Source organism: Prinia subflava, chromosome 4, assembly GCF_021018805.1.
Source record: "Prinia subflava isolate CZ2003 ecotype Zambia chromosome 4, Cam_Psub_1.2, whole genome shotgun sequence".
Lineage (NCBI taxonomy): Eukaryota > Metazoa > Chordata > Aves > Passeriformes > Cisticolidae > Prinia > Prinia subflava.
Genome location: NC_086250.1, coordinates 4,910,040 through 4,925,979, shown reverse-complemented (window position 1 = coordinate 4,925,979; position 15,940 = coordinate 4,910,040). Strand labels below are relative to the sequence as shown.

Here is a 15,940-nt window from a genome sequence, read left to right as displayed (position 1 = left end):
CACGGCCCGCGGCCGGCGCTGATTGGCGGAGGGGCGGCGCTCGCGCCGGGCCCCGCGCGCCAGTGGCTGAGGGCGGGCGGCGGAAAGGGCGGGGCCGGCGCGCGCGGCGCAGGTGGGAGCGGGGCCGCGGGGCGGGGGCGGCGAGGGCTGAGGGAGACGGGATAAAGGATAAAGAACAGAAGATAAAGGATGGAGAATAGAGGATAAAAGATGCGGGAGCGCGGCCCGCACTGACCCGTGGGGCAGCACTGGGAGCTATCGGCCCCAGCCAGGGCTGGGCCGGCCTCACGGGAGGACGCGGCAGCGAGGCGCGGTGGCGTCCTGCCTGCCCTGCAGCCTCTGTCCCTGCCTCCATCCATCGTGCATCCGCCGAGCGGGGCCTTCCTTCCCTGCCTGTCCGTCCGGCTTGTCCTGCCCCGTCCTGCTGCCCTGCCGAGTCGGTGCTGCTGGCCTGGCAAGCAGCGTGCCCTCAGCTGGCGTGTGGGTGAGGAATGCTGAGAATATTCCACGGTATATGTTCGCTGTGTACATTTGTATCTATATAATATTTACGCAATGTGCGTGTGAATATTCCCACACTGGAAGAGGTTGCCCAGGGATGAGGTGGAGTAGCCGTCCATGGGCGTGATTTAGGATCTGGCCCTGGGTGATGCAGAAGTGTTTTATTCACACATCATTTTAAATATATATTTCCCTCTGCACTTACAGGAGCAGGGAAGATCTTTGTTATGGTGGAATCAGCTGCTAGTGAGGATCTGCTAAATTTATTCCCTTTCACCTTCCATTGGACTTTGCTTCCATCTATGTAATAAATAATTCAGAATGCAATAACAGTAAATACCAAGTTTCTTGAGTTTGGTATTGGTAACGTATAATATGACAAAGACTGTTCAAAAAATGAGCCAATAAATACAATTCTATGTTCATTTCACTGATGATCTATCCAAAATCGATCCCACTTCTCTAAACCAAACCACATTTTCACGTCCTCGTGTCAGATCCTCCAGATTTTATGGGGGCTGCCTTTTCAAGGGACACAATACAATGTGTTCAGACTTTTCTGTAAAATAATCTTGGAAGAGATCAAAGGTGATCATGGACACTTGGTGAGTGACTGGTCTATGTCAGAGCATTCCTCTTGCAGGAAACGTGACTTGGTTAAAATCCACCTGGATTCATTTAGAAGCCTGGTGAGCTGAGGCCTTGGGAATTGGTTGTGAGTTTATCCATTTTATAGAAGGGAAAAAGCAGTTGTCATCTAGTGGGGCTTCTTTATATAAGCAAATTAAATCAACCAGTACTTCAACTGTTAATGAAGAATCTCCTGCAGTCAATTTGTTCTAAGTTGAGGAGGTTTACTTATAAAATATATCTTAAAATATATTTATTTCATTTTCTTTTTAGTGACAGTCGCTTGATCAAATAAGATCTCCTAAAGATAACATTCTTTAATCTCCAAAGATGACAGCTGTTGCAGGTAATCCATAATTAATATTCCATTTGTTCATTTTGCTGTCTTTTAGCTAACAAGGCACAATCACCTGATGTTACTGATTGTTATTGATATGAATTTAATGTATGCAGAAAAGAGTTTGTGGGATCTATGCTATTATGTTTAAGATGTGAAGAAAAATATTCTTTTACTGGATGATTTTTTTTATTTCTTAGGTAAAAGTAAGCCAAAATGCCCCATCCCTGGAAGTGTTCAGGGTATGGTTGGATGGGGAGCTGGAATGAGATGAGCTTTAAGGTCCCTTCCAACCCAAACTATTGCATGATGAAAATCAAGTTTGTCAAGGAAATGGCTTGGTTTTCAATATTTCAAAAATGTGCTTCATTTTTTAAGATACTTTAAACTCTTTTCTGCTGAGTAGCCGTGGGCATTCAGGAAGACAACTGTCACCACTTTGTGCTGTTTGAAATGAAGATTTTTTTCCCACATCACACATTTTTGTTTCCATAACCATATTATCTGCTCTGGATGGGCCATAATCCCTTGGGTTTTCTGGGTGTGGGGAAGGAAATAATTTCTTCTTGTGCTTTTCTGACCTGGCTCTGGAATAGTGACACATGCTTGGCATACAAGTGTGTGTTAATTATTCTTCTAAACCCTGGGGATTGGATCCTAGAACACAATCTGCAATTCACACACATGCACATTGGCATGGAAAGAGGCAAATTCCTGCCAAAGTCACCTGTGTCACCCAAGCTTTTGGGGAGGATTTGCTTCACTTCTTTCACAGGTGAAGGATGGCTTGTGTTTGTAAAAGCATTTTTCCTCTCTATCCAAACCTTGTTGTTCAGCAGATCCTCTTGTTCTGTGTAGGAGTGAGATCTTGGTGCAGGAAACATTTTTGCTAATGGCTCTGTTTTCAGCTCCTGAAGAATTTAACTTGCCTAGGTTCATTTACATGTAAATAAATGCTTTTTATTAACAACTTGACCATGTTATTCTTACATTGGGATTGGCTGGAGTGCAATTAATGCAATTAAAAGTGGCATCAGCACGACTTAGCCTCTATTGTGCCTTTTCCCTGCAGTGCTGGAGGAGGTGCTGGCGTCCATTGAGAATGAGCTGCAAGCAGTGGAGATGCAGATACAGGAGCTCGTGGATAAGCAGCAGGAGCTCCTTCAGAAGAAGATGAGAGTGAAAAACCTGATAAAACAGTCCTCAGGAGAGGTGGAGGCAGGGGGAAGTAAAGACACTGAAACCTCAGCTGAGGAGTGGAACAAAACAGGTTTGCAGAGTCAAATTCTAATATTTTAACAGAAAGGTGAAGTGATTCAGTAGGGGAAAATGCACTTATACAGATTTTTGTTTGGATAATGATATTGTCCTATTTAATTTTCATCAGCTGGCTGTCCTGCCAGGGCAATGAGGTGATGTTTGTACTTGTCTCATTGGACATTCCTAAACACTAATCTGGAGTTGTTCTGGGCAGAATTATCTGTTCTGTCAGAATGGCCTCTTAGAACTGCTTTATTTCTTTGGTTGTTGCAAAGTCACAGTTTGATCTGATTTGCTCTTAGAATCCCAGAATAAGTTTTTATTGCAGTACTTGTATATTAAATACTTAAATTATATTGCAATACTTATCCTTGTTTGTGTTCTAAAACAAATTACTCTGGATTTTCTCAGGATTTGATAATGGCAATTTTGCACTTAGAGCTTTTTCTTGCTGGTTTTGTGTTTCCTCTTGCTTGAGTGGGTAGGACATTGGTGGTGTTTGTGATGTGTTCTGGAGCCTCACTGTCTTAGCAAATTAATGCAAATTAGATAGATGCTGACTGCCAAAAATAACCGAGAATACATTATTATTGTAGAATTAGTGCAAGTGGCAAGTGGTGGTGGTGGTGGCCTTGTGGTGGTGTGAGGGCTTCTGTCTTTCAAATTAGACATTAAATGAAGTCCTGAATAGGTGGTGGTTCTTGGCCGTGTTATTCCTTGCCAGATTTGACTCGGATACTTTATTTTTTTCTTCTTTTTAATTTAATTTTCAATTTGGAAATGCCCATATTTATCGTATATGTATACGCTCTTTTTGTGCTTTTCAAAAAACTAAATTAATGTTGTAGTTGAATCCATATTTCTGTGTTTGGGGAGTATTATGCATGTTGTAAGAATACTGATACTCTATCATTGCAAATTATGCTGTTGAACAAATCATTTGGTTTGTGTAGTTCTATGCTTAATTCTCACCTCCTGTGCTTTGAAAATAATGTCTTTGCAATCAGATGCTGTGTATGTATTAAACAAGAGCAGCAGTTTAAATTTGCTCCCAGTTTAAAGCTCATGGGAGTCAGTGGGAGGCTTTTCTTGATTTCAGAGAGGTTTGCATTTTTACTGTGCTCTTTGTAAACTTTGCAATGTCAGCTCAAGTCCCAAAATGAATTCTTGCATTGTGTGTGGTGTAACCTGGAGCTCCCACAGTTTTTCTGCTTTTTAATTTTAATAGTACCAAAAAGATGCATCAGGAAGCATAATTTAAGTTTTTACAGTATTGCATCTCTTTAAAATGCAGTCTTTAGCTCTTTATTGAAGAAAAGAAAAACCTATTATAAGCATGTTTGTGTGGTGATTTGGGGGAAGATTGAACAATTTTCCCCTTCTTTTAATAAGTGCTTATTATTGATGGAATATGTGGAAAACTGTGTCCCTACTTCTTTGTACTATTTGTAATTGCTGCATTTGTATGAGGGAAGCATTTGAGTAACTAATGTAGGGCTCAGTTATTTATTTTCATGGTGGGATTCTAATTTCTCTTTATTTTGGACTAATGAGTTGACACAATCATTAGCACTCCAAAGTTCTAATCCAAAAACTTCATCTGTTTTGGGTTTTTCCACATTAGTCCATGTCCATGTGCAACGAGAGCTTTGGTCTGGAGGTGAATTGTGTTTACAATTTGAGTTTTCAAAGGTCCACCGTAGAAAATGGTGTATCCAGACTCAGACTGATTGGAGTTTTTCTGTGCCATTATGAATCTATAAAGATTTTCCCAGATCTAAAATTGTCACTGCCAGATTTAGTTATTGAATATGTAAATTACCCCTCCTTCTTTGATTTTAATTTGCTTATGAAATGTGTTTGTTGAGTTGGTTTCTTCCCTTAACAGATTTTCCATGGTATGAGAAGATAAAAACTGCACTGCAGAGCAAATTTAAACTCCAGAAGTTTAGATCACTGCAACTTGAAACAGTAAATGCTGCAATGGCAGGAAAGGACATATTTCTTGTCATGCCTACGGGTGGTGGGAAGAGCCTTTGTTACCAGTTACCAGCTGTCTGTTCTGATGGTAAGTAAGGGGGGAAAAAAGGACATAATATAAAGAATTAGATTTATTTTCTCTGCATCTCAGTTGTTTGTGGTCTAGACCCCAAGAAGAGGTGCGTGTCATGATTATTTAATAAGAATTATCCCTGTGTGATCTGGCACTCACTTTTCAGCTGTCTGGGAGGGGAATTTGCTGCTGTGTGTGAAGCTTAAGCTTCCATGTGGCAGTTTCTTCAGAGCAGGGCTGATGCATCAGTAAAAGGAATTAGCGGGGATATTTGTGACATCTGAACTGCTCAGTTTGCACAATGATTGCTCGTTACAGGTTTCACACTGGTGGTATGTCCTTTGATCTCTCTGATGGAAGATCAGCTCATGGTTTTGGAGCAGCTTGGTATTTCTGCAGCTTTATTAAATGCCTCAAGCAGCAAGGTGTGTTTAACTTGGTGTGTTTTGAGGTGTATGTGCTGGTGTCTGCTCTCTGTGTAGTTACTTGGTAATGTTGAATGGATAAGACAGATTTATCAGCTAATGCTGTTCTAGCAGCAATATCTGGCCAGGAGGGTGCTGTGATATGGGGAAGGTGGTTAACTAACTTGTATTTATGTTGTAGTGACAACAACACAGGGGAAACAATACCTTCTGTGGAATAAATAGGTTTCTTGGGGCTATTTAGAGGATGTGAAGTGCCTTTGGCTGATGTGTGTTGTACATTTTTGCTCAGTTTCTAGACTTGGATTAGGTGATTTTTGTCCACTACTACCACGTTGAGCAGTGCAGGTTTTTACACACAATTATTTGTCTCTTACTGTAGGGTGGTGAGCTGTTTGATCTGAAGGCCAAGAAGCAAATTATTTCTCAGTCTCTTACTAGACAATTGCTTTGTAAAACAGTTATTTTCCTGACTAGCAGGAGGCCCTGATCATTAATTTGCACATGACACTGGGATTGATGTCAGTGGCTTGATGCAATGTGCCAGACTTGGAGGCTGCAGAGCCCTCTGAAAACTCAGTAATAAACCCCACTGTTGTGTGCAAGGAATATTTTACAGTTGCAGCATCACAGACATGTTTAGTACATCATAGTTTATTGGGAAAATATCGATACCACGAAGACACGTATTCAACACTTCGCTTCTTCTTCAAAGTTCCATCATGGATTTTCTAAGTGTTAAAATGACCGTTTTATGTATAGTGATGTTCTACCAAGGCTTATAGTGGTCAATACCGTGGAACACTTTATCTGCCTCTGTTAATTACACCTTATGAGTTGCTAATCACCTGTTAAGAACCTTAGCACTAAGCCAGTTCAGTGTGTTGTCCCAGTTTGTCACCCCCTGCTGTCTGGTTTTGTTTTGAACAGGAACACGTGAAGTGGGTCCACACGGAGATGCTGAAGAGGAATTCCCCACTGAAGCTCATTTATGTGACCCCTGAGAAGATTGCAAAGAGCAAAATGTTCATGTCCAAGCTGGAGAAGGCGCATCAGGCCGGGTGCCTGGCTCGCATCGCTGTGGATGAGGTGCACTGCTGCAGTCAGTGGGGCCACGACTTCAGGCCTGGTACATTCCTCAGAAACCCCCTCTGAGGGCTGCTCAGGCACCACTGAATAATGAGCTGGGCTGAAACAAGGCCAGCTGCTTCCTTCGTGTGTTGAGGGAATTCTTAATGTGTGACAAGTACCTGTGTTAGCTCAAGGACTTTAATTCACAAATTGTCCGGGAGCTAAGTTCGTGCAAGTGATGATTTCAATGTAGATTTTGCTGTCAGTATTCTGAAAAATGCCTTATTCACTTTACTTTGAGTTCATAAAATCAAAGGGTTTTGTTGCCATCTTTAATATGGACAATAGAATAGTTACCTTTAATCTACTGCTACATGAAAGTGTCATTCTGTAACCACTCCCTGGCACTTCTGATGGCAGAGGTAGAGCATTTTATAAATTTATGAGATACATTTTAATCATCTCTAAATCAAGTGGAAACAAATGCCCTTTGCTTACAGGGAAAGACAGTGTGCTTCAGTCTTTTTCCTATCTTGCAGACTGTAGAATGTTGTTGGTTACTGTTTCTTTGTCTTTGAAAGAAAAACTGATTGGAAGCAAAATTAACTGTAAAGTCACTCTTAGCAGTTTTGCTAAAAAGTGGTGCCTGAGCCAAGAGCCAGGCTAGTTCAACAGGCAATGTGGAATTTGGATAAGTACCTCTGGCTGCATTTCTGTTCAAAGGCTGCACGGGATTGTCAGTACTGAGCCTTTAATTTTTTTTATTATTACAGTCTGGTCTATGTATCCAAATTCCACATTGCATATGTATTAGAAAAGCTCTTGTTTACTCAGAAGCCGTTTGTAAAAACAGACCTGCAAAATAACCTGAATGTTGGTTAATACAATGCCATACATATTTTTCTAATAGTTTCTATTTCCATACATTTTTGCCTTCTGAATTGTGTCTGATGATTGCAGCCTTTCAGTATCTGGAGGGAGCCTGAAAGAAAACTGGGGAGGAACTTTTAACAGGAGCCTGGAGTGACAGGCCAAAGGGGAATGGCTTCAGACTGAGAGTAGGTTTAGACTGGTTATTAGGAAGTGCTGTGAGCATGGTGAGGCCCTGGCAGAGGCTGCCCAGAGAAGCTGTGGATGCCTCATCCCTGGAGGAGTCCATGGCCAGGCTGGATGGGGCTCTGAGCAGCCTGGGGCAGTGCAAGGTGTCCCTGCTCATTACAGGGGGTTGGAACAAGGTGGTCTTTAAGGTTCCTTCCAACCCAAATGATTCTGTGATTGATTCTTTAAAATTCAATTAGAGGACATCTCTTTTGATAAGTGCAACCTACTTGTTACTTCCCTTGGATGTATAAATTAGTTCTGTGGTAGAGTAGCAGTAATAACGTTTATTGCAGGATTACCCCATTAAATGCTATCTACATAAATGTCTTTCTAAAGTTTGCATTTGTGGTACGAGAAATCTTTTTCTTTCCCCTTTTTGTTTTCTTGCTTAGACTACAAGTCTCTTGGTATCCTGAAAAGACAGTTTCCCAATACTCCCTTGATTGGATTGACAGCAACAGCTACCAATCATGTTTTAAAGGATGCTCAGAAAATTTTGCATGTTCAGAAATGCATTACCTTCACTGCTTCCTTCAACCGACCCAACCTTTACTATGAGGTAGGTCCTGTTACCTGCTTTTTTTGGCTGCAGTGCTGTTGTGCTGTCTCCTGCAGGGAGAGAGGAAGGCAGCAGGCTCAGACTGCTTCAACCTGTTGGAAAATATGTCTTATGATGGCAAAAAGGTTGTGAATTATTTTGGTGTGCTGCATTTTCACTTTGGCCACAGGTTTGTTTATTCTTGGTGAGGAAAGCTTGTTTTAGGGTTTTTTTTTCAGTGGACTTTCGAATTGTAATAAAATATTCATAAAAAGAATATAATAATTTTTTAAATGGTGTAATAGTTGTGTTTATTATAAAGTAAAATAAGGTTGTTTGGCAGGCTGTTTGCCCAGTTGAACTCTGACCTGTGCATAATGTATTTTTGAGGTTCGGCATAAGCCTTCAAATAATGAAGATTTCATTGAGGACATAGTTAAAACCATTAATGGAAGATACAAAGGACTGTCAGGTAAGGAGTGTCAAAAAAGACACGTTATCTTTCCTAACCTTCAGCATTGCAAGGATGTTGGGATGTTTTCAAATAACCTTTGAAGCATGTAGAGAAATTCTGCCTTCACCATACATTGAACATCCAGCATTAGAATAAATGAAATTTAGTAAGATCCATACCTTGAATAACTTCTCTCTTCATTCATTAGTGTTTCATTTGTATTTACTGTTTACTTGTATTTCTGAAGTATTGAACTGGAATGTTGACGTCTATAGAGCAATGTTTACATAGGTAATAAGAGGAAGTTTTAAGATTATAAAAGTAAGGCTCAGAAAAGGTGATATCTGTGTTCTTAAATCACACATTATTTACTATCTATGTGTCAAGATGCTTGTTATCTTTAACAAGTTTTTTCATATTTGGTCATAAGGGTCATCTGTTACTCAGTGCCCAGAATGGGTGTTATGGGGTGAATTGCAGATAAAAACAGAACTGCAGAAGTTGGACTGGTGTAAAATAAATTCTGTAGTGGAAATAAATTCTGTAGTGGAAATAAAGAGGAGAGACATCTTGCCGAGGCAGCAGAACCCAGGTTTCCAGAGCAGCAATCTGTCCCTGTCTCTGCTTGGAGCTCGGTGTCCCTGAGCACAAACTGTGCTGAGATGATCACAAATCACATGGCTTTGTTTGTAATCCCAGACTTAGCCCAGCCTGACTAATGACAAAAAGATTTAACTGAGACTCGGGTGAGATGCCATAGATGTCATAAGGCATAGCACCCCTTTAAAGAAGTTCTAATAAGCATTCTCCTCCTTGAACATTGATAAAATGCTTCCATGATTCGATGGATTTGCACTTGTATTTCCTCTTTAGCCTTCAGGTCCAAGCTGATAGTTGAAATTTTCTTCATGAATACCAATACTATGGACTAAATAGGCACAAAGACTGTATAATGGTTTTTAATTATTTATTTTATAATCTAATAAAACTTCTGCAATGGTTTCTAAGTATTGGGGATTGTTTGACCTTTTAAGGCATTACAATGAGGCCTCTTTCACTTCTGTGCAGGAATTGTTTACTGCTTTTCTCAGAAGGATTCTGAGCAAGTTACTGTGAGTTTGCAGAAACTGGGAATCAAGGCAGGGACTTACCACGCAAACATGGATGCTAAATACAAAACCAAAGTTCATAAAGGATGGGCAACAAATCAAATCCAGGTTAAGTAAATACTTTATATGGACTTATGTCTTATTTGAACAAATTGTGGTTTGATATCTTGATGATTTCCTAATCTTTTTCTTTTATCCCAGGTTGTAGTGGCAACTGTTGCTTTTGGCATGGGAATTGATAAACCTGATGTGAGGTTTGTAATTCATCACTCCATGAGCAAGTCCATGGAAAACTACTACCAAGAGAGTGGACGTGCAGGTACTGTTGGAAGTGGCTTTTGCAAAGTTGCCATGTATAGCCATTAAACCAGTAAAATTGTCCTTCAGTTTTCCAGGCATTTGTGCAAAGTCTCTTGCCTTTGAGACAGTTTCCAAGGGGTATAATGAAACTGCCTCTGTAAAGGCTTTAAATATAAATTGTATTCATGACGAGGCCACTACTACACTGTAACAAAGAATAACTGGGTATCTAGACCTCCACTCAGCAGTTTTTTAAATACTTCATTTTTTATCAAATCTGTGCCTTACCAGAATGATGTGACATGATTTGATATACAATTTTTAATTTTTTATAGCACCTGGGATGTGTGATTTTTTCAGATTGTCTCTAGATGGTATTCAATCACTGTATGAATTTCAGAAATACAAGTAGGATGGGGGTCTGGAGCAGAGAATTTTAAGAATTGATCAATGTTTAGCAGCACTAAATACCTGTTGTGGCCAAACTCCACCCCCAAAAATGTTTTGCAGTGTTTGGATTTTTTGGATCTTGTTTATCTCATTACTTTTTTAAAGGCAGATTTGAGTCTAGGTGGAGAAAAGCTAGTCAAGGAACTTGAGGAGCAATTGGTTGAGATTGTAATTATCTGTTCATTGTAATGCATTGCAGGTAGAGATGACCAAAAAGCTGACTGCATTTTGTATTATGGTTTTGGAGATATATTCAGAATCAGCTCAATGGTGGTGATGGAAAATGTTGGCCAAGAGAAGCTGTATGATATGGTATCTTATTGCCAAAATATGAACAAGTAAGTTACTGTGGTGGCTTGGATGCTTAGTTTTTAAATGGGCTCATTTTGTTGGGGTTTTTAGGGGGCATTTGGAAAAACAAAAAACAAAAGAAGAAACCTGAAACAAAACCAAAATGAACACACCACCAAACAAAACCACCCACAGAAACAGGAACCAGCTTTCCAGCTTCAGGATACAGTTCTGGAAGTGGTTATGTTGAGGTGAAATATCTGTCAACAAACTCTGTTTGGATTTCAAATCCCAGTCAGAGGAAATACTCGAGGGTTTTGACTCTAAGCTACAGTGTTTAATGGCCACACAGGAATCCATGTGTCCTTACTGCTTCTCCTGCTTCACTGAGCTATTTAGAATACTTCATGGAAAACGTGTATCTTGTCTTGTGGACAACTGGTGCATCCAGTAAAGCCTTTTTTGGCCTCAGTGTAGCAATGAGTTCATATTTCTACCCTTTTTCATTCTCTTGAAACTGCAGATTATACCCTTGTGCTTCAACCAAACTGTTCCTACACCAGTGTTTAATCATTATTGGCATAGCTGATAGGGAGTACTGGTGTTGCAGTATTTGTTCTCTTGATTTTTCCTCTGATAATTCTCTGGGCTTGTTTTGAGATCTGAGCTGTCCCTAGGGAGCTCCTTTGCCATTTTCCTGATGGATAATTCAGGTGTTGCACACTCACCTGGCTTCTGTGGCCCCTCTGCTCCTCAGGTGTCGCCGGGTGCTCATAGCCCACCACTTTGATGAGGTGTGGGATTCTGCAAACTGCAACAGGATGTGTGATAACTGCTGTAGAGAGAACGGTAGGTAAAGGACAGAGAACATGGGAAAAGTTGATTTAAATACATATCTGATGGAGGAAAACTGTAAGCAGGTTTGTGACCTGTGCTTGTACTACTGACTGTTTTCAAGGTGCAGGTTTTGTTTTGAATATCAGTTTTTGGTGGCCTGCTGTTGCCAAGTTCAGTGTATTCAGCAGGATAATTCCTGGTTTGGATTTTTGCCTGAGGTTGAACACTTTGGTATTTTTCAGGCTCAGCTGTTCACCTGTTCCCAAAAGGGAAGCTGGGGCAAGGGGGAGATTGGCTTACCTGTTTTAAAAGGATTCTGGTATGTGTCAGGTTTTGTTTAATGATTTGTGTGGGTGTGAAAGCTTTATTGAGGAGGAGCCCCTGCATGCCAGACTGTTCACACTTAGGCTCTGAGAAGGTGCACTTTGCACATCCTCTCACAACTTGTCTGGAAAAGTCCCTGAGGATTTCAGCTCAGGAGATGTTCCTGTGTCAGAACTGCACGTGACAAGTGTGCAGAACAGCTGAGCACCCTTAATTCAAGGTTTCGCTGTGATTTTTAGTACCCATCAAAAAGCTGAAAGAGTCAGAGGATGAAGAGAGCATCTGTTGTTGCACTTCAAAAGTGAGTGCTGTGACTTAAACATGGGAAACCCCATGGAAAGCAAGAAAGCTCTGAAAGGAGGGCTGAGAGAAAGTTTGTCTTGGGCATCTCTAAAGGATGCAGAAAATCACCTTAAATCTCACTGAGAACCACCTAGGTGAATTCTTGCAATATGTGGAAAATACCATCTCCTCACATCACATATCTGTTGCAAAAAGTATTTGGATAATATAGTGATCAACACTTGAAATAACTGGGAACAATTCTATATTCAAAGCTGTTCTCATAACTAGACTTTATTTCCCTCTATGTTTTTGGGGTGTAAAGTAGACAAACCAAAATTCAACTTTTTTTCATTATACAATTTTATTATATCATAAAAGTCCTTGCAAGTGACAATGACTTGTTAGCTCCTGATTAGAAATGGGGCTGAGCTGAAATGTACACCAGGATCTGAGGTTGGGAAGAGTAGGGAGCTGGCTTTTCCCCAAGGCTTGCAGGAGCTGTGTGATGAAATAAAATTGAAATATATCCTGTTTACTGCTTCTTCACCTCCAGGGCATTTGATATTTAAGGAATATCAAGGAATATTCCTGCTCTAAGGAAACTTAGCAGTAGTAGTTGTTTTTCAGTACTTAATCCTTAATATCAGAGGAGTCAGTTGGGGTAATTCTATGACATGATCTGGTCATGGAGGAGATCATTATGTACTACATTGATGTATTGGTGCTCAGAATTGTTATGGGTGATGAAGCTAATTATTGTAATGTAATTATTGCTTTTTATGTCTGTCTCATTTTGTCCATAACTGTCTAGAGAGAAGAAGTGTCTCACTTACAGGCTTCACCTCCTGTGCTCTCTAATCATTTAATAATAAACACTATGGGTGAGAAAAAGTAATCCAATTCTAGAGTAACATACAGCTACCTTGCAAATTTTATGCTTTGAACTAATTTCTGGTTTGTAACATCAAAGACAAGTACAAATGTTTGTCAGATGTGTGTTTCAGTAATGAAGGTGAATAATGTGTGAGTATAAATACATCCTGATTTGACAGAGGAAAGCTACTGCTTTATTTGTTAAGTTAGTTTAAAAGCAAACCAACACAGCACAAAGATACATATTTATAGCTACATATAACTATATATATAACTACAGGGAGCTTTCTATTTAATTGTTCCTTCACTTTTACTTGCAGCCTGTGAGAAGATGGATGTAACAGGATACTGCAGGGATCTAATAAAGATCCTTGAGCAAGCTGACAGCATGAGTGAGAAACTCACCCCACTGAAATTAATTGATGCCTGGTCTGGGAAAGGTGTGTCCAAATTCAGGGTGCCTGAAGTTACTCCACCCAAGCACCCTCGAGAGGAGCTGGAGAGGATTATTGCCCATTTACTGCTGCAGCAGTATCTGAAGTATGTCAGATAACTATTTTGTTTTCTTTGTTTTGGTTTTTTAACATTTAGTAGTCATTTTTCTTTGCTCTCTTGTTATTTCTGTATAACATGAATGCATACATTCTGTAGTCTTGCTTTTATTTCAGGTGTATTTAATGTATTCTGAAAATCTCTTCAGATACTGCTGTATCTCCATTTCAAAAGCTGGAAGAACATTTGAAATGCTGCATTTTGTGCAGTTTTAAAAAGCTGGGGTCTTGTTTTCAGGTAGAATGTTTAAATCTGCAGCAGCATTCATTTTGGAGAGACCTGCAGTTCATACAGATCTCATTCACATCCCATGGATAAGGAAGGCAAATGGGGTTGCCCACACAATGTCTAAGTCAGGAAAGACTGGCAATGTGGAAAGTGGTACTCAGAAATTTTAAGAAAGCATAATGAAACTAACCCAAGGCTGCCTCTGTAAGCTGTTTTGTCTTCTCATATAAGTTCAAGAAAATCTAGACATATCTAACCCCTTTATTTTGTCTTAATTTTCTTTGCATTTCTCCATACTTCTTTTTTTAATATTATTAAGAGGGTGAGCAGATGACTTATTACATCTTTCTGCCTCATTTTCCTCCATGTGTTTCAAGAGATTGACAAGTGTGTCTGGGTGTCCTTGTGTGTGTAAAGCTCCACAAACTGAATTATGTTAAGTGTTGACCAGAGTAGCTGTAAGTCACCTGAGTGTCTGCTTGAACAGGTAAAGCAGAATGAAGCTGCCATTTGGAACATCCATCAGAAGGGTAAATGTGTCCATTTCCTTATGAAAGAGTTGTGGACATTGAAGCAGGCTGCCCAGGGAAGTGGTGGGGTCACCATTCCTGGAAGTGTTCCCAAAACATATGGATCTGGCACTTGAGGGCATGGTTTAGTGGTGCTGCTGGGTTGATGGCTGGAGGTCTTTTTTAACCTTAATGATTCTGATTTTTTTCCACCTGCATAGTCTGGCCTCTCTCCAACCCTCCCTTGTAACAGTGTTTAATTCCTGCAGGGAGGATTTCAGCTTCACAGCCTTTGCCACAATATCCTACCTGAAGGTGGGGCCCAAAGCCCGGCTGCTGAAAAACGAGGGACACGTCATCACCATAGAGGGGATAACAAACAGGAAAAGTGCTTTCAAGGTATTTAGATCTGTTCTGATTTGCCATACAGACATCTTCTCCATTAGAGCTTAATTTAATGATTTGGTATCTGCTCAAAACACGTTTTGTAATAATGCAGTCAACCTCATAAATATCTTCTCTCTTGTGTGGAAACAGAGAAAGAAGGAAAACAATGTTAGAATTTTGATTGAACTCTTTGTATCTTGCAGGTCAAACCATCTCAATCTTCAGATTCAAAAGGAAGCAGAGAAAATGCTCAGACTGGATCAAAGACTGTCCAAGATTCAGTGGTGAAGAAATCACAGCAACATAAACGGCCCAGCTGTGATCCTAATTTAAAAGCAAAGAAGCCTAAGCTTCAGGCAGGTGGAAATGACCAACCAGTAGTTATTGACTGAGTGTCACAGACCACATTTAGGTCCTAATCATGGTGGCTGCTCCGTGGACAATGCAGTCTGTAAGTTCAGTTTGTGCTTTAGTAATGACATTTTTATTTTTATTTAATAAACACTGAACAGGAAACAAATATATTTAAAAAACTAACAAATCTAGACAGCTAGTAGTGAAAGAAAAAGTGTTTCATATCAAAATAATTGGTGCATATCTTAGGATACAGCAATGATCACAAAACCTATATCATGACCATGTTGCCTTTTTAACTCTTTTGGAAGTGTGTATAGTAACACCATGGCAGGTTCATGGAGTGCCAGAGATCCAGACGTTTCCAGACTTCCTGTGGGAGTCTCCACCCACTGCTCCTGTGAGAGTCACATGGAGGTTTCCCTCCTTTGCAGCACAGGACTTGGTGCTCCTTAGCTCTGCATGAAGACCCTGTGGCCTCCTGTTCCTCCTGCCTGCTGTGCAGGTGACTCTTCTCTTCACCAGGGCTCAGCTTCCTCAGGGCAGCTGCTGTCACCAGCCCCAGGGAGTGACATCAGACAGAGGCTGGGATGCTGCAGCGTCCTTCCTCTGGAGCCCTGGCTGGGAGTGCCCAAAGCTGCTGCTGTGCCAGGGCTGCTTGGCCCAGCCCACATGGGCACTGCCACCTCTGCAGTTCTGAGCAGGGACACGTGTCCCTGCACCAACTGTGGCATGTTTGACTGAAATACTGTATGTATTGTTGAGTGAAATATTACGTGTATTTATTTATTTGAAATATGTGTGTTCCTCTTAAAATTGGACTTCTCTAGGTTGTTATTCAAACAGGAATTTATGACTTCTGAGTTTTGCAGAAGTGCCTAATTTTAAGTTTACAAACAAGACAACCTGCCAGCCTAGGAAAAACTCAACAGCTACTGCTGCCTGCAAGCACTCTCAGGCACATATGCTGAGTGCTATATTCAATTTTACTTTCTTACTTTTAACATCTTGGCAGCCAAATACCAAAAAGACATGTTCAGTTTCTAATAAACACAAGTGCTGGGTGGTTGC

General features: G+C 40.5%; 1 protein-coding gene across 3 annotated transcripts; it reads left to right on the top strand.

Annotated features, from left to right (window-relative positions):
• The first annotated feature begins 82 nt into the window (after positions 1-82).
• On the top strand, positions 83-15,010 carry RECQL (RecQ like helicase). Of its 3 annotated transcripts, none has more exons than XM_063395225.1 (15): positions 83-112; positions 1,405-1,477; positions 2,541-2,738; positions 4,617-4,796; positions 5,100-5,206; positions 6,137-6,335; positions 7,771-7,937; positions 8,307-8,388; positions 9,439-9,587; positions 9,681-9,798; positions 10,429-10,567; positions 11,278-11,369; positions 13,160-13,379; positions 14,398-14,527; positions 14,719-15,010. In XM_063395225.1, the coding sequence occupies exons 2-15, from the start codon at positions 1,462-1,464 to the stop codon at positions 14,905-14,907; spliced, it is 1,986 nt and encodes a 661-aa protein (XP_063251295.1). In that variant the 5' UTR covers positions 83-112; positions 1,405-1,461; the 3' UTR covers positions 14,908-15,010. The 3 variants fall into 3 exon arrangements, with proteins under 3 accessions (XP_063251295.1, XP_063251294.1, XP_063251293.1); XM_063395224.1 differs by lacking the exon at positions 83-112 and adding an exon at positions 120-484; XM_063395223.1 differs by lacking the exon at positions 83-112 and adding an exon at positions 120-510.
• The last annotated feature ends 930 nt before the right edge of the window (positions 15,011-15,940 follow it).

Excerpts from the sequence above, each read along its gene's own strand:
- RECQL (XM_063395225.1), top strand. Across the intron at positions 2,739-4,616 it reads TGAGGAGTGGAACAAAACAG|ATTTTCCATGGTATGAGAAG; the intron begins GTTTGCAGAGTC and ends TTCCCTTAACAG. Across the intron at positions 9,799-10,428 it reads CCAAGAGAGTGGACGTGCAG|GTAGAGATGACCAAAAAGCT; the intron begins GTACTGTTGGAA and ends AATGCATTGCAG.